Raw genomic sequence first — 18,468 nt, 5'->3', positions numbered from 1 at the left:
ATATTTACAATATATTCTATTTATGTCCTCGTACTTTTTTGTCAGTATGCTGAAAAATTAGTTTTTGTTTCTTTTTCTTCTAAATTTGACTTGTTGAAACCTGCAGAGACCCTGGCTACCAGTCGCACTATTTCCAAGCTGACGTTCCAAGGATTTAATAACTGAGTTTGAGGCATTTGTTTCCCTTCAATTATTAATGAATGACAGTGCATTCAAAAGAAAACTGAAATTAGTTTGCACAAAGTTATGTAGTAGGAGTGGAACTTTCTCTTACTTCACCCACACCTTTTCAGACATGTGAAGTGTGAGAACTAAACTTTTATTTCTTTACTTGTGTTAATATTGTGGTAAGTTTAGAATAAAAAGGTATTATCATGAACACCCCCACTAATATCACTGCCATACATGTCAGTAAATAATTGTCACTTCAGTGAGACAATATGTAAAGATAGATAGATATATAGTACTTTATTGTTTCCTTCAGCAGAGTTCCCTTAGGAAAATTAAAAACAATGGTTATGTCTATTTACTAGAGTTGTCCGATATTATCGGGCTGCCGATATTATCGGCCGATAAATGCTTTAAAATGTAATATCGGAAATTATCGGTATCGGTTTCAAAATTATCGGTATCGCTATCGAAAAGTAAAATGTATGGCTTTTTAAAACGCTGCTGTGTACACGGTCGTAGGGAGAAGTACAGAGCGCCAATAAACCTTAAAGGCACTGCCTTTGCGTGCCGGACCAATAACATAATATCTACGGCTTTTCACACACACAAGCGAATGCAGGTCACACTGAAGGTGGCCGTATAAACAACTTTAACACTGTTACAAATATGCGCCACACTGTGAACCCACACCAAACAAGAATGACAAACACATTTCGGGAGAACATCCGCACCGTAACACAACATAAACATAACAGAACAAATACCCAGAACCCCTTGCAGCACTAACTCTTCCGGGACGCTACAATATACCCCCCCCCCCCCCCCCCCCAACCTCAACCTCCTCATGCTCTCTCAGGGAGAGCATGTCCCAAATTCCAAGCTGCTGTTTTGAGGCATGTTAAAAAAAATAATGCACTTTGTGACTTCAATAATAAATATGGCAGTTTATGTTGGCATTTTTTCCCATAACTTCAGTTAATTTATTTTGGAAACCCTTGTTACATTGTTTAATGCATCTGCAGCGGGGCATCCATCCATCCATCCATTTTTCTACCGCTTATTCCCTTTTGGGGTCACGGGGGGCGCTGGAGCCTATCTCAGCTACAATCGGGCAGAAGGCGGGGTACACCCTGGACAAGTCGCCACCTCATCGCAGGGCCAACACAGATAGACAGACAACATTCACACTCACATTCACACACTAGGGCCAATTTTTAGTGTTGCCAATCAACCTATCCCCAGGTGCATGTCTTTGGAAGTGGGAGGAAGCCGGAGTACCCGGAGGGAACCCACGCAGTCACGGGGAGAACATGCAAACTCCACACAGAAAGATCCCGAGCCCGGGATTGAACCCAAGACTACTCAGGACCTTCGTATTGTGAGGCAGATGCACTAACCCCTCTGTCACCGTGACGCCCTGCAGCGGGGCATCACAACAAAATTAAACATAATAATGATCACAACAAAATTAAACATAATAATGTGTTAATTCCACGACTGTATATATCGGTATCGGTTGATATCGGAATCGGTAATTAAGAGTTGGACAATATCGGATATCAGCAAAAAAGCCATTATCGCACATCTCTACTATTTACTATTAATTTTGAAGTAATTAATAAGAAAACACATTAAGGGTAAGAGGAGGGCAGATTTTGACTTTAGTCATCCCTCAGTGGGGAAATTATGTGGTTGCAGTGGATACAAAAAGTCCACATAAACTAAGAGGGAAACACTAACAATCACAAAGGACCTAAAAGAGCACAGAGCTGATGCAAACAGTTGCCACTTCAATGGCGCTGAACACACATTAACTAACACACATTAGCATTACATTCATTGGCTGTAAACTATGTGCACTAGTTACTTATAAACTAAATCAGTTCTTCATAGTAAAATACTTTATTTATACACAAATAGGAATGCTCCGGCAGCAAACCGCCGATTTCCCAGTGCTACAGTGCCTCCTTTGTTCGGCTATTTCCGCCCTTACGTAAGGGATTGGCGCCTCAACGACCTTCTGGTGCGTATACCTTTAAACTGACATCAAAAAACGTGAACATAACGTCAACATGACTTCAAAGAGCGCGGGAAAAAACAGCGCATCTGCGAGTCCGGCGGGCTGTAAAATTAACCGCCCTTCACTGTCATTGGACAGGCGCCGGGCACCCGTGCGACCGCCTCCGCTTTATTGACCAATCCGGGGGCCCGGCGCGCACATTTTTCAAACCTGATTGGATAGAAATAACACAACCAATCACGACCGCGGTTTTGCTTTGGCGTTCCGGATGTTGTCTGGGATCTTACTTCTATTGGTCGTTTAGGTCACGTGGGTGTACATCCGTGTAGTTGATTGGTCAGTTTGCTGCTTGGGCGCGATTTTGCAACGCTGTTACAAGACTTGTGTGGGCGCATTCAGTTCAGAGCTGACCAGCAGCACCAGGAGTAAGCGCGATTAAAGGTCATTTTTTACTTAGAGAAATTGGGTACTTGAAGACGGATTTTTTGCTCTTTGGAAATGAAGGACATATTCACACCGGATTAACTCGGCGCAACATTTTCTTATACTTAAAGTCAATTCAATAGCCGTTTTTTTCCCAGTAATTTCCGGGGCTTTTTGACATCCAGACAATGGCCGACAGCACGCAACACCCGCATGTTATCTTCTGCAACGACTCGCCCAAGAGGGTGCTGGTGTCCGTCATCAAGACCACGCCGATCAAGCCCGCGCAGGCCGAGGCCATGACGCCCACCAGCCCGGGGTTCAGCGACTTCATGGTGTACCCATGGAAGTGGGGGGAGAACGCCCACAATGTGTCACTGAGCCCGGGCTCACTGAGCGGGGCTTCGTCTCCCGGCGGCACCACCGGAGAAGCGGACACGACCCAATCACCCGATCAGATGAAGGTAGAGTTAATTTCAAACTAGTTAAGTGCTTGTAACGTTAAAATAGTGGTGTGTACAGCAATATCTCATAATACATATGAAAAACATAATACTAATTATCTAATGTGAAGAATTACACTGTCATTAAAAGCAATAATGTAAATCGACCCGCCTATATTATTAGGGTGTGACTCGTTGGATTTTAAATCCCTTCCTGGTTGTGTAGAGCAGCTGCTAGTGCATGACGTCCCTTCTGGCGCCAAAAATATTCCCGGAAATGAATGCGCAAACTCTCGCGAGATCGACAAGCCACACCAGCAAGTTAATAGGGGAACTATCTATCCATCCATCCATCCATTTTCTACCGCTTATTCCCTTCGGGGTCGCTGTAGCCTATCTCAGCTAGTGTACTTTAAATGCCTAATAACCAAAGCGCGTAGATTCCTGAATGAATCAATAAAGTACTATCTAGACAATGGGAGTCTTTGTTAACATATTATGCAGTACTGGAAAAAATACTATACATATTAAAGGCCAGCTGTTAAGTAGAATGAGATTCAATACAAGAGCTGGTAACAAGTTTTGTCATACTTTTGTTGTTCAAATAATAGCAGCTGTAGTTGTACACTACTAAAAACTACAAGCACAATAATCAACATATAGTTAAATTAGGGATGGGCGATATGGCCTTTTTTTAATATCTCAATATTTTTAGGCCATATCGCGATACACGATATACATCTCGTTATTTTGCCTTAGCCTTGAATGAACACTTGATACATATTAGACTGAGACAAACTTTAATGATCCACAAGGGAAATTGTTCAACATTAAAGTTTGTGTAAGTCTAAGTCTAATTTGTAATGAATAGAATAGCCTACTTCAGTGGTTCTCAACCTTTTTTCAGTGATGTACCCCCTGTGAATTTTTTTTAAATTAAAGTACCCCCTAATCAGAGCAAAGCATTTTTGGTTGAAAAAAAGAGATAAAGAAGTAAAATACAGCACTATGTCATCAGTTTCTGATTTATTAAATTGTATAACAGTGCAAAATATTGCTCATTTGTAGTGGTCTTTCTTGAACTATTTGGAAAAAAATATATAAAAATGACTAAAAACTTGTTGAAAAATAAACAAGTGATTCGATTATAAATAAAGATTTCTACACATAGAAGTAATCATCAACTTAAAGTGCCTTCTTTGGGGATTGTAATAGAGATCCATCTGGATTGATGAACTTAATTCTTAACATTTCTTCACAAAAAAATAAATCTTTAACATCAATATTTATGGCACATGTCCACAAATAATCTAGCTGTCAACACTGAATATTGCATTGTTGCATTGTAATGAATAGAATAGCCTACATCAGTGGTTCTCAACCTTTTTTCAGTGATGTACCCCCTGTGAACATTTTTCTAATTCAAGTACCCCCTAATCAGAGCAAAGCATTTTTGGTTGAAAAAAAAAGAGATGAAGTAAAATACAGCACTATGTCATCAGTTTCTGATTTATTAAATTGTATAACAGTGCAAAAGATTGCTAATTTGTAGTGGTCTTTCTTGAACTATTTGGAAAAAAAGATGTAAGAATAACTAAAAACTTGTTGAAAAATAAACAAGTGATTCAAGTATAAATAACGGTTTCTACACATAGAAGTAATCATCAACTTAAAGTGCCCTCTTTGGGGATTGTAATAGAGATCCATCTGGATTCATGAACTTAATTCTAAACATTTCTTCACAAAAAAAGAAATCTTTAACATCAATATTTATGGATCATGTCCACAAAAAATCTAGCTGTCAACACTGAATATTGCATTGTTGCATTTCTTTTCACAGTTCTTTTTGACAGACATTTTAGTGAGGGTCAAACCATCACGGCATGGGGGAAACTCTGGCTTTATGGTAATGAATGGAATAGCCTACTTGATTTGATGTTCAGTTTATGAACTTACATTCATATTTTGTTGAAGTATTATTCAATAAATATATTATAAAGGATTTTTGAATTGTTGCTATTTTTAGAATATTTTTTATAAATCTCACGTACCCCTTGGCATACCTTCAAGTACAGCCCGGGGTACGTGTACCCCCATTTGAGAACCACTGGCCTACTTGATTTGATGTTTAGTTTATGAACATACATTCATATTTTGTTGAAGTATTATTCAATAAATATATTTATAAAGGATTTTTGAATTGTTGCTATTTTCAGAATATTAAAAAAAAATCTCACGTACCCCTTGGCATACCTTCAAGTACCCCCAGGGGTACGCGTACCCCCATTTGAGAACCACTGTCCTACGGTGGTGATGTGGAAATAGTTGCTTCGGCATTTAGTTGGTGTGGCACCGAACGGAGATGTTGACATGTAAAGACATATTCCCACTTGAAGCCAAACCACTGTCAGACGATGGACCCCGTGCTGTTTTTCTTGGGAATGAATTATTCCTCCATTTGTTACCAGATTCGCACCTTCTCCCTCTCGTATTACCACTCAAACCACACCGTTAGCTGTTAGCATCACAGCTAACGTTACCATGTCGCTACCTGTCAGCTCCGCGGGAGCGTGTGACGTTGCTCACGTGACAGTATGTGACGTATGTAAGAAGGTGCGCTCGTTTTACGTCTTTGTGAGAAGGAGAGACAAGAAAGAGTGAGAAATGGATGCAGTTTAATGTCCCGCAGCTAAAAGCAACTGCGTGAGAACGTATACTCGAATATCACGATATAGTCATTTTCTATATCGCACAGAGACAAACCCGCGATATATCGAATAAATCGATATATCGCCCAGCCCTAAGTTAATTTAATGCATATTTTCTCAACGTAGGTCATTATTCTCTCATTAAAAGGTGTATGTTGCTTGAGTTTCACCTGTATTTGTTGTCGTCGTCGTCTTCAGGACGGCATCCGCAGAGGCCGTCCAAGAGCTGAGACTGTCCGAGAGTTGATCAATGAAGGTGAAACGTCCTCCAGCCGCATCCGCTGTAACATCTGTCACCGGGTGTTCCCCAGAGAAAAGTCGCTTCAGGCCCATAAGAGAACACACACAGGTGAGTAGTAAGCCCACGTGAAAGCATTTAACCTCTTAAGGCCCAAGCTGTTTGTTTACATGATTTTTGTATTTCTCTTTGCTATTTGAGTTTGTTGGACCCTAATTAGAATAAAAACTAAAAATCATCTTTTGATATGATGTACTTAGTCCATAAGTACACAAACGTGTACTTCATGTGTAGTGACATGCTAATTTTTATTTTTGCACTTTTTTTTCCAAATTCCATTGTATGTTATACTCTTCTGACACCACCAGATAGCAGTATAAGTGTCCATATGTCGGCATAAGACCCCAATTCAGTAGTGTACACAATTTTGGAAATAAGAGCTAAAAGGTGCTGTCCACACATGTGGCCACTAAGGCCTTTAGAGGTTTAATGAAGGAAAGGTATTTTACTATTTACTGTCATGTGAAGCCTGAGTTTCCTCCTGGACACTGAAGGATGTGTGTTGCTCCTATCTCCTAGGCGAGCGACCCTATTTGTGCGACTATCCAAACTGCGGCAAGGCGTTTGTACAGAGTGGTCAGCTGAAGACGCACCAGCGGCTGCACACCGGAGAGAAACCCTTCGTCTGCTCGGAAAAAGGTAAACATTTTTAAGTTATTCTTACTCGTCTATTAGAGTCACTTATGTGATATTTGGTTTTTTTTCAGTGGCTTTAAATGTGGTTAGTCATTGACCACAATAACACCGCTAAGGTGCAGCCATTAGAATACAATAAATCAATGCATTACTTAAAAATAAAATATATATACATGCATTTTGTACCGCTTTTCCCTCTCTCTATATATAATATGTATGTATGTGTATATATATATACATTGAAATAAAAATATTGGGTTTTCCTGGTGGTGTACTTGGACACGCACGGGTTCAAGTTAGGGCTGGGCAAAATGTATGATCGGGATTAATTTCAGGGTGATCAGTTATTAGCATACATTAACTCAATCAAATATGGCGAAAATGTAAATGGTAGGGATGCAACTCTGTACAATTCTGCACGGGACTCTCCACCCTCACGGGCTGTATTCCTGTGTGTGTTTGTACGCAAGTGTGCCTGTCCACCGTCAAGAAAGTAAGGCTCCTCCTGATGTAATTAATGTCCAATCACCGTTGTGCCTCTTCTTTAGAAGAACAAAAAAAAGAAATATGGCCAACACTGGCATAGAAGTTGAAACACAACATTTAGAAGGAGCAGCTACTTCAGCGACAGACTTTAGTCTCACTGACTGCTGGAGTTCACATTTTGGTGGGTGTGGTAATCCTGCCCTCAATGCTGACAGGCAGGCACATAATGTCTTTATGATTGAACTATTGATCCGACTGAGAACAAACTTACCTACTGAATTTTTTTTTTAAATCACATTTTTTGTTTGTGTTTGCTGTCAGTCAACTCCTTAGATATGCTATGTACTAAAAAAACTATAGACACTTTTTGTTCAAATACATTTTGAGTTTGTGGATAAAAATCATTATGGAATAGAAATAAAAAATACCATTGAAAGTGTTGTTTTGTAAATGTTAATTTTAAAGAAAAGTCTTATAGTATTCAGTGTGAGGGCTGGGCGATATGGACCAAAACTGATATCGCGGTATTTTCAGGCCGAATGGTGATATACAATATACTGTATAACGCTATCTTAAACAAAACGTGCCAAGTGCTTAAGTTTGCCTAAGTGTTTTATGGCTAGATAACCAGTGTTGAGAGGACTCCCATTACTTTTGTGTAAGTCGTAACGTAACATGTTGTTTACTCATATTAAGTAAATAATTAGCCGTTACTATGTCAAAGCAGTTTTCGTAAATTTTGTTCATTGACGTTAGGTTTATAGCGTCACGCTTGTGCACGGCTATGGATAGAGCTTCTACTTGCTTACTGCGGTCTTACTGCGGTGAACGCTGCTGGCTGTTCAGTTTTAAACTACTCTTCAGCCACCCAGCTGCTGCACTTGGTTAGTCTGCACGGACTATGAGTAGAGGCACTTTTAAGGCGAGGAGTAGCTAAACTTTTGACACACCTCGCAGCATAAAGTAGCTATCACTAGCTGCTGTGCTAAGGCGCAAACAGAATTGAACAACATAAACAGATGAGATTAGTGATAAAGTCGCTACATGGAAGGATATAGGTTCTCGAGCAAAATGGTGTATGTTTAAATAAAGCTGTAGTCACTCACCAATAGCCAAATGCAGTGTATTGCATCACTCTGGAGTCAAGAAATCGGCACCGTAGTCACCATATTCTTTTAAAAAGTTTGTTGTGTTGCCTCGTGTGTCAGAGAAGCCTACCTAAACACACAAGGGGTAAGGGTTGAGCCAAAGAGAATGCCCTTGATGTGCTTGTCAGGCGCAGATAAGAGTAAACGGCCGTAACTAAGGCACATCAAAAGAAATGACAGTAATGTCTCAAATATGTATCTCCCTTTTAAAATATACCGGCATTAACTATAATACCGGTGTAGTACACCATTGATTCTTTGTTACTGCAGAATGCCATTTTTGATGACAAACAAAATAATGAAAGAACTTTGAGAGGTAAAACATTTTTCTTTTTCCACTCACAAATCGTACCGAAAACGAACCGAAACTGTGGCCCTAAAATTGAGATACAAACCGTACCTTGGGTTACCCGTTTTGCTGCATCTCCAGTAAACAAATATATAGATATGAACAAAATGACAGAACATGCAGCTGAAGGCAGAAAAATTTATGTTAGACGTCACTTGCTGTTTGAGGGCCTCATATATGTTCGCCGAAATCACAAAATAGGCAAAAAATAAATACTATTAAAGTCAAGTAAGTCGCAGGAAATGACGTAATGTGACTGAATTGTGGTCTTCATGAGGATAAGAAACATTTGTCTGGAGAAAACGTGTTTACAGAGTCTGCACTGTACAAACAAGCATGTCAGGTGATATGCTTTTTTGTGCAGATTTGATGACGAAATATTGTCTAAAAGCCGTGTTAAAGACACTGTGCTACCACTGCTTATGATAGCCAGCTTGGCTGTTGGGGACGTGACCACAGATGACAGGGATTTATTGCAGCCTCTTGAACATCTTCATTGTTAAGTTAATGATAACTTGATGGCATCCAATACCATAGTTTAAAATCTGTGCTTTCCTTAAATTAAATACATTAATGTAAATTTAAGGCATTTATTGGTACATTATGTTGTTGTGCTTGTTTTTATTTAATTTGTCTATTGACTCGGTATGTTACTAAGACGTTCAACTAATCTTTAGTTTCTTTAGATTGACTGGCAAGGAAATAATATAAAAAAAATTGTGACATTAATCGAGATTGAATGGTATGAAAAATTTGATGTGAAGGGGGAAAATATATATATATATATATATATACATACTGTATATATATAAAATATATTAAAAATAAATATATTTTAATATAGTGAAGTTCACATTGAGTCTGTATGTAGATTAGGATAAAAAATGTATAATTAAAAGTATATTTTATTTGTATATACGTATTACAAGTGATATAGATGATAAATATTATTAAACATTTTTGGGGGGCTAAATGTTGAATTTTGTGTACCGTATAAAGCAGGGGTGACCAAAAAGTGTGACCCGCAGTTGGCTGTAAAAATGTAATTCATTTGTACATAAGAATTAAACATTTTAAAATTTAAATATTGAATGTTACGTTTTTCTTTAAATATATTTAACCACTTTAATTAGTTTTAGCTAGCTTAATTTGAATATAAAATGGTGAAAAATATCAACTGCATATTGAAATTTTTCTGTGTGGCCGTAAGTGGGAAAAGTTTGGACACCCCTATTTAAAGATGTATTAACACATACATAAGAGATGTATTTTGATTTGACAATGATGCACTACACTACCGCACCATGTCTCTGTAGCTCTTTCACCCTATGGCATTTATTAAATGAGTGTTTTTTTGTCTCCAGGGTGTGGGAATCGATTCACACACGCCAACCGCCATTGCCCCAGGCATCCATTTTCCCGCCTCAAGAGGGAGGAGCCGAAAGAAGGGGTGGGCAAGGCACAGTCTGTGGACAACAAGGCGGTGGCAGAGTGGTTAGCAAAGTAAGACATTGTCCACTTGATAGATGATGCATTTTAAGGGTGTTTTTTTGTGTATTTACCAAATGATTCCTCGCAGGTACTGGCGGACCCGCGAACAGCGCACCCCCAACTCCCCTACCACCACCAAGGGGAAAGTGCAGAGCAAAGCCAGAGCGCAAGATCAGGAGCAGCGGGATCCCATGGAGTTCCTTCAGTCCGACGAGGAGAATGGCGAAGAAGAGGAGATGGTGGAGGAAGAGAAGGGCAACCACGGCGGAGCCGCCAAGCGCCGCCTCCAGGAGCAGCGTGAGCGTCTCCACGGCGCTCTGGCACTCATCGAGCTTGCCAACCTGTCTGCCTGAGCAGCACTCTCCACCATTTCCCCAAAATTACTTATGTCCAGCTCCAGTCTGCCTTCCTTCCTGTGCTGTAGCTCGAAAACCATTCCCTTACACAGATCCTCTCTTGCTTCAAGAACTGGCTTGAGATCAGTGTTTGTGCACAGCAACAACACCCCTCCCTCTGGAAGGCACAAGCTAAAGCACCTTATTCAGCTTCCATTTATCCTTTTAGGCTGCTATTGTAGATTTAACTATATGAAGAATGTCGCTCTTGTCGGCCTTTAAAAGGCAATCAAAGAGTACCTATTGTGTTTTTAAGTTGTTTTCTTGTTTGCACTTTGACGGTAACAAGTTTTTAAAGGTATGTTTGGCGTATGTGATTGTAAATATGGTTGAAGATTAGATGACAGGGTGTAACACCTCACGGTCTGACTCAAAGTCTCTTTGGTGTAGAACGGGGGTCTCAAACTCGATTTACCTAGGGGCCGCTGGACGCACAGTCTGGTAGAGGCTGGGCCGCATCAGGTACTCCACAAGAGAAGCTTTGTTTAAAAAGAAATTCCAATCTTCTCGAATGTTTTTTTTTTTTTTTTAATCACAAAACAAGATGAAAAATACATGAACAAATTAAAAATTAACAAGAAAATAAATAAATATATGTTTTGGGCTGTGAAGTATATTTTAATTCCACTTGGTGTTGTGTTTAGCTGACGTACGGAGAGCTACTCAATTCACGAAGAATTTCATTTCTGCAATGTGCGTCATTTCAGATTTTTTTTTCTGTAATCGCAGCACAGCGGTCGGCTGGTAACAGTCTCCTTTGTTTTTGCGCTTGATGTTCATGTCTTTCAAGATGAAAATGACATTTGTAGATGGTACAAAGTACCGGGATATTGAGTGCAAAAAGACGACTGCTCCTGGAGTGTTGCTCTTGTTATAGGAAAAAGAAACAGAAATGACAGAATGCTGTTGTGGTAAATGTAGTCAAAGAAACAAAACAAATGACATCAAATAGAAATATATGTAGTGTGAGGCAATGCAATTAGTGTCATGCAAATAAAAAAAGACCCACAAATAATGGTGACCCTATAATTCGTCCGGGTTATCGGGGGCTGTTATTGCTGGAGTTCCCTTCTTTTTTTTATCCCTCCGCGTCACTTTGATTTATTTTGTCAGAGCGACATGTGTACGGTATCTAAAAAATATTGTTTAGGGTGCCGCAATTGGCCCATAGGCCGCGAGTTTGAGACCCCTGGTGTAAAACAAAGGCGAAAATTGGCTTTTACCTGCACTAGCAAAGAGATAGTGGCATTTTTATAAGATACTTTTTTTTATAGTTGGACGTGGGTCATGTTTCTTTTCTGTGAGAAGGACAGGTGATCATTGCAAGCCAAATTCACTTCTCACAACATTGGACCACATGCACTTAAGACCCTTTTCCACCCAGCAGTACAGTTAAGTGCAAAATATTTGGGCTGCCACACTTTAGCTTTGTTTCTATGAGCAGTTAGTTTACGGTATAGTTTGTATTAGGTAAACCGCAGTCTTTTTGACACAGATTCTGTAAAATTGCAGCACAAGTCGGACAGCTACAAATACTTTCAACACAAAGGTGCAGTAGAAGCCTGTCTTAGGTGTTAAACTGGAATACAGTTTTAAAAGAAAGTGTCTCCAAACTTCACACAGGGTGTTGAATACATTGGGATCCTTACAAATAGAAACAATAAAATGTAGCCAAGTTACATCACTGGGCTTTACAGTGGGATACGAAAGGCAGCGGTATGGTACCAATAGTGCCGCTTGTCGATTTGGTTTTGAGATATTCATAGCCGCCCACTTAGTGATGAGAACAAGTCAAGAGATTATATTGACTATACTGTACTCCTAGGTGGAAATAAAGCTGAAACAGAATATTGGAGGGTGGGGTTATATTAGTAAAGAGGCTTGTGGCATTTATTTTCCAAATAAGCGGATTGACAGTTATTCTGGTCTCAAAGTTTGACTTTTTATAACCTTTTGGTCAGTAGTTAAAGGAAGCACTTGGGTTTATTTTTAAAGAATAATCTTGAAATAAGGCTTGCAATGCCCTAAATACACATGCTGTCCAGGAAAAAGGCTCCAGTTTGTTATAGATTTTTGTTAGTTGTGCTGTTTTTTTAATTTGTCTTTAAAGCTACACTACATGAGAACATTGTATCACGCTCCCTAATAGCCCTACTTCAGTTTTTGTTTTATTTTCGGAGCAAATTGTGCACTAGAAACCAATCATGATTGCAGTTTTTGGATTCCCAAACATCACAAAAGGTTAAACTGGAAATTAGATTAGAATCAAGTCACCAAAAGTATTTTGAGTATAGTATATTCTGAATCACTTCTTCTAACCCATAGGCTTGTTTTTTCTTAATTTTTTTGGAGTGAGTGTGGTGTGTGAAAATGATGGCATTTAATATATACAGATTGTTAGAATAATACGGATTGTGCATAACTTACCAAAAGCTTGGACAAATAATTCTAGAATCACTTCTCTCACATTCTAACATCTTCATACATGTATAGAGTGACTTTTACTTGGTTTGTATGGTAAAGTTTCTTTAACAAGCTGTCCATTTGATTATAACCTTGCTGGTTTTCAATAAACATTCACACAACCTGATCCGTACATTCTGTATTGTTTTTCCTCCCTTCTGCAACATTTGTATTTTTATTAAATTGTCTTGACACTCCAATATGGAGCAAAACAGCACCACCAAGTGTTGACCTACCATGATAGTATACAGGTAAAAGCCAGTAAATTAGAATATTTTGAAAAACTTGATTTATTTCAGTAATTGCATTCAAAAGGTGTAACTTGTACATTATATTTATTCATTGCACACAGACTGATGCATTCAAATGTTTATTTCATTTAATTTTGATGATTTGAAGTGGCAACAAATGAAAATCCAAAATTCCGTGTGTCACAAAATTAGAATATTACCGGTACTTAAGGCTAATACAAAAAAGGGATTTTTAGAAATGTTGGCCAACTGAAAAGTATGAAAATGAAAAATATGAGCATGTACAATACTCAATACTTGGTTGGAGCTCCTTTTGCCTCAATTACTGCGTTAATGCGGCGTGGCATGGAGTCGATGAGTTTCTGGCACTGCTCAGGTGTTATGAGAGCCCAGGTTGCTCTGATAGTGGCCTTCAACTCTTCTGCGTTTTTGGGTCTGGCATTCTGCATCTTCCTTTTCACAATACCCCACAGATTTTCTATGGGGCTAAGGTCAGGGGAGATGGCGGGCCAATTTAGAACAGAAATACCATGGTCCGTAAACCAGGCACGGGTAGATTTTGCGCTGTGTGCAGGCGCCAAGTCCTGTTGGAACTTGAAATCTCCATCTCCATAGAGCAGGTCAGCAGCAGGAAGCATGAAGTGCTCTAAAACTTGCTGGTAGACGGCTGCGTTGACCCTGGATCTCAGGAAACAGAGTGGACCGACACCAGCAGATGACATGGCACCCCAAACCATCACCCAACCATGCAAATTTTGCATTTCCTTTGGAAATCGAGGTCCCAGAGTCTGGAGGAAGACAGGAGAGGCACAGGATCCACGTTGCCTGAAGTCTAGTGTAAAGTTTCCACCATCAGTGATGGTTTGGGGTGCCATGTCATCTGCTGGTGTCGGTCCACTCTGTTTCCTGAGATCCAGGGTCAACACAGCCGTCCACCAGCAAGTTTTAGAGCACTTCATGCTTCCTGCTGCTGACCTGCTCTATGGAGATGGAGATTTCAAGTTCCAACAGGACTTGGCGCCTGCACACAGCGCAAAATCTACCCGTGCCTGGTTTACGGACCATGGTATTTCTGTTCTAAATTGGCCCGCCAACTCCCCTGACCTTAGCCCCATAGAAAATCTGTAGGGTATTGTGAAAAGGAAGATGCAGAATGCCAGACCCAAAAACGCAGAAGAGTTGAAGGCCACTATCAGAGCAACCTGGGCTCTCATAACACCTGAGCAGTGCCAGAAACTCATCGACTCCATGCCACGCCGCATTAACGCAGTAATGGAGGCAAAAGGAGCTCCAACCAAGTATTGAGTATTGTACATGCTCATATTTTTCATTTTCATACTTTTCAGTTGGCCAACATTTCTAAAAATCCCTTTTTTTTATTAGCCTTAAGTAATATTCTAATTTTGTGACACACGGAATTTTGGATTTTCATTTGTTGCCACTTCAAATCATCAAAATTAAATGAAATAAACATTTGAATGCATCAGTCTGTGTGCAATGAATAAATATAATGTACAAGTTACACCTTTTGAATGCAATTACTGAAATAAATCAAGTTTTTCAAAATATTCTAATTTACTGGCTTTTACCTGTATATTAGTGAACAGTTGTTTTGAGTGAGGGCTCTTCTGCAGCGAGAATCTTCAGATCTGATGCTTCATTGGTTCGCTGTGATGTTTGGGTGTTAAATGTTAGATACGAATAAGCAAGTCCACCAGCCAGACTGCAAAGACAAAACATTTTTAAGAGTTTTGATTCATTTAGCTACTACTTGGTGTTGATTCAGTCTCAAATAGTTGTTTTTTTTGCATAAAAACTAACTTTGCAGCTTTGCCAAAATCATCATATATAGAGAATAGTTTTGTCAAATGTGTTTTTTGTTTAACACCATAAATACTTAACTGTACAATAAGCACGAATAGGGAAACTCACCAAATACTGAGGCCCAGGAAGTTATTCCAAGAGAAGAGGTAGTCCCCGCCCACAAACATGCCGATAAAGGCCACTGCAACATTCTGTGGAACATTCCATACCAATCTTTAGATGTATGATTAGCTTCTATTGTGCTAATTTGCCTTATGAGCTAAAATCACAGAAGTCAAACTCATCATTTTAACATCATTTTATTTGTCCCGCAAATGCCTGGAAATAATGGGTGTCACCGTTAATAATTTGATCATTCTTGATAAAAAATGTAATGCATGCAAATTCTATTTTTGACACAAGTTACTCTAAGGTTTGTTCTGTAATTTCCTTTTCAAATTAAATTATACACTACCTCAGCGGTGTCAAACTCATGGGCCACATGGAGGAAAATCTATTCCCAAGTGAGCCGTAATGGTAAAATCATGGCATGATAACTTCAAAATAAAGACAACTCCAGGTTGTTTACAAAAATAGAACAAGCACATTATGAAAACCTACAAATAACAAATAATCCTCTGGACAAAACACTCAAATTTGTTGAAAATTCTCAGGAAACTGGTGCAGTTTCAAAAACACAATGAGCTTCGATTTTGTCTCAGTGTATCTACAAAGCCAAGATTAAACTTTAAATCACAGTCTTTCTGGGATTGAACAAAAAACACAACATGTAAGCTCTTCTAGGTATCAAATACCTTCTTTGTCATGTCCACGTATCAATCCAGAGCTAACTCAACAAACTGTAAAAAACGGAGACAAAAACTATTCAAAAGGGTTAAGTTCACTTTTCTTGTGTTTTTGGGGCAACGAGGGTGCCAAACAACAATGTGTTCGAAGCAGAAGACAAAACGGCAGGTTTTAAGTTTCATGTGGGTCGAGGAGGAGGAGCCACAGTCACCCTTTACTGTGTACCTCTTGCTTGGCCCCGGTATAAACCGTTTGCTTGGCTCACAGAATTGCTATAGTGAGATCCAGGTGACACATTTAGAACAGCAGTTTCTTTCGTTAAAAAAAAAGCAGCTAATTTTATCTGGGCTGGATAAAACCTAGTTTGACACCCCTGCACTACCTGAACTTAAATATCTGCTTGCCACTTTGACTTCTGATTCCAAAGACGGTTTTCCATCAGTTTGTTGGTAAACAATGACAAAAAATCAAATGAGGGGGCAATTGTGTAATAATATGATGACGCGGCCCTCTGGGGGCTTGCGTATGAGTAATGAGATGGATGCACCTGAAAATAAACAGCAAGATCATCTTACCTTGACTGCACCCACGACTGTGGTGGTGAGCGCTGAGTTATAATAACTGCATAGGACGATGGAATACATTAGCACGAACCTGAAAAAGGAGACAACCATAATGTATCCCATAGGGCATCCACTAATTATGCAAATGTAAACGAAAAACTAATCATTTCTTTAAAGGGGTCATATTAAGCAAAACTTACTTTTATTGCATGTTAGCACCTGTTATTCAATCTTTATTTATATAGCCCTAAATCACAAGTGTCTCAAAGGGCTGCACAAGCCACAACGACATCCTCGGTACAAAGCCCACATACGGGCAAGGAAAAACTCACCCCAGTGGGACGTCGATGTGAATGACTATGAGAAACCTTGGAGAGGACCGCATATGTGGGTAACCCCCCCCCTCTAGGGGAGACCGAAAGCAATGGATGTCGAGTGGGTCTGACATAATATTGTGAGAGTCCAGTCCATAGTGGATCCAACATAATAGTAGTAAGAGTCCAGTCCATAGTGGGGCCAGCAGGACACCATCCCGAGCGGAGACGGGTCAGCAGCGCAGAGATGTTCCCAGCCGATGCACAGGCGAGCGGTCCACCCCGGGTCCCGACTCTGGACAGCCAGCACTTCATCCATGGCCACCGGACCTGTGCCCCCCCCCTCAAGGAAAAGGGGAGCAGAGGAGAAAAGAAAAGAAACGGCAGATCAACTGGTCTAACAGGGGGCTATTTAAAGGCTAGAGTATACAAATGAGTTTTAAGATGGGACTTAAATGCTTCTACTGAGGTAGCATCTCTAATTGTTACCGGGAGGGCATTCCATAGTACTGGAGCCCGAATAGAAAACGCTCTATAGCCCGCAGACTTTTTTTGGGCTCTGGGAATCACTAATAAGCCGGAGTTCTTTGAACGCAGATTTCTTGCCTTCTTATTGTGTATTTGAGTACCAACAAGGTATTGAGAAGATATTTATAAAACAATTTTTCCCTGTTCCAAATGAACTGCTTTGCCCTTATTTGTAACGTATGCTAACGTATGCCAACATCAGCGGATATATCCATATATGGTAAATGTTTTGCGGCTGACGCTTGCCCGAGCCCACCATTTTATTTTCCATATATTGTTTGTAGTCCAAACAAAAATATGTCCACAATGCTTTGTTATAGGTTGTATTCAATTGACGTCACATCTGGCCCATTAAATATGTGAGGCTTGAAGTGGTGGGCCAGCGGGCGTCTGTTGTCATAGCGTTCTGGGCGGCATTTTTCCTTTCTCAAATAAAATGCTCTATGCTTGTGTTGTTTTAGACTGTTGGAATCGCCAAACAGTTTTCCTCAGACATAATTAAGAAGGGCGAAAGAAGACAAGAAAATTGTCACGCATTATTTGTACTTTATCTTGGTTCGGAGTTCTTAAAACACATTTATGTTTTAAGAACACACAAGTGTTTCGTAAAGCACCAACTCAGTGAGTCTAAATAAAAAATGTAAATGTGAGCATAAACTAAAAGTTTTTTTTATACCAAAGACAGCAATCATTAATGAAGTGTTCAGCACATACACAACGTTATGATCTATAGTTATATTTCAATAAATATGGGGAAACCATGCGTACTCGTAACGGCTCGTACAACAACAAAAAGGCAACAAACATGGCCGTAGATGCGGGTAAATTATGAATACCCAAGCAAAAACGATGCATTATTTGACAGAGAGAGTCCATCCATCCATCCATCTTCTTCCGCCTATCTGAGGTCGGGTCGTGGGGGCAGCAGCCTAAGCAGGGAAGCCCAGACTTCCCTCTCCCCAGCCACTTCATCCAGCTCTTCCCGGGGGATCCCGAGGCGTTCCCAGGCCAGCCGGGAGACATAGTCTTCCCAACGTGTCCTGGGTCTTCCCCGTGGCCTCCTACCGGTCGGACGTGCCCTAACCACCTCCCTAGGGAGGCGTTCGGGTGGCATCCTGACCAGATGCCCGAACCACCTCATCTGGCTCCTCTCGATGTGGAGGAGCAGCGG

General features: G+C 40.0%; 2 protein-coding genes across 4 annotated transcripts in view; one reads left to right on the top strand and one right to left on the bottom strand.

The window, feature by feature from the left end:
• The first annotated feature begins 2,575 nt into the window (after positions 1-2,575).
• Positions 2,576-13,158, top strand: znf367 (zinc finger protein 367). The gene is made up of 5 exons (XM_061928176.1): positions 2,576-3,078; positions 5,964-6,114; positions 6,583-6,702; positions 10,047-10,185; positions 10,262-13,158. The coding sequence occupies exons 1-5, from the start codon at positions 2,803-2,805 to the stop codon at positions 10,524-10,526; spliced, it is 951 nt and encodes a 316-aa protein (XP_061784160.1). The 5' UTR covers positions 2,576-2,802; the 3' UTR covers positions 10,527-13,158.
• slc35d2 (solute carrier family 35 member D2) overlaps positions 13,142-18,468 on the bottom strand; it is an 18,735-nt gene continuing 13,408 nt past the window's right edge. For all 3 annotated transcript variants that reach the window (XM_061928172.1, XM_061928173.1, XM_061928175.1), the window contains 4 exons: positions 16,468-16,546; positions 15,215-15,297; positions 14,877-15,005; positions 13,142-13,279 (listed from right to left, as the gene is read on the bottom strand). In XM_061928172.1, the coding sequence (XP_061784156.1) occupies positions 14,879-15,005; positions 15,215-15,297; positions 16,468-16,546 (289 nt within the window). In that variant the 3' untranslated portion in view covers positions 13,142-13,279; positions 14,877-14,878. The remainder of the gene's footprint in view (positions 13,280-14,876; positions 15,006-15,214; positions 15,298-16,467; positions 16,547-18,468) is intronic.

The sequence above is a fragment of the Nerophis lumbriciformis genome, linkage group LG33 (genome assembly GCF_033978685.3).
Source record: "Nerophis lumbriciformis linkage group LG33, RoL_Nlum_v2.1, whole genome shotgun sequence".
Taxonomy (NCBI): domain Eukaryota; kingdom Metazoa; phylum Chordata; class Actinopteri; order Syngnathiformes; family Syngnathidae; genus Nerophis; species Nerophis lumbriciformis.
This window is presented reverse-complemented; position numbering and strand designations above follow the sequence as displayed.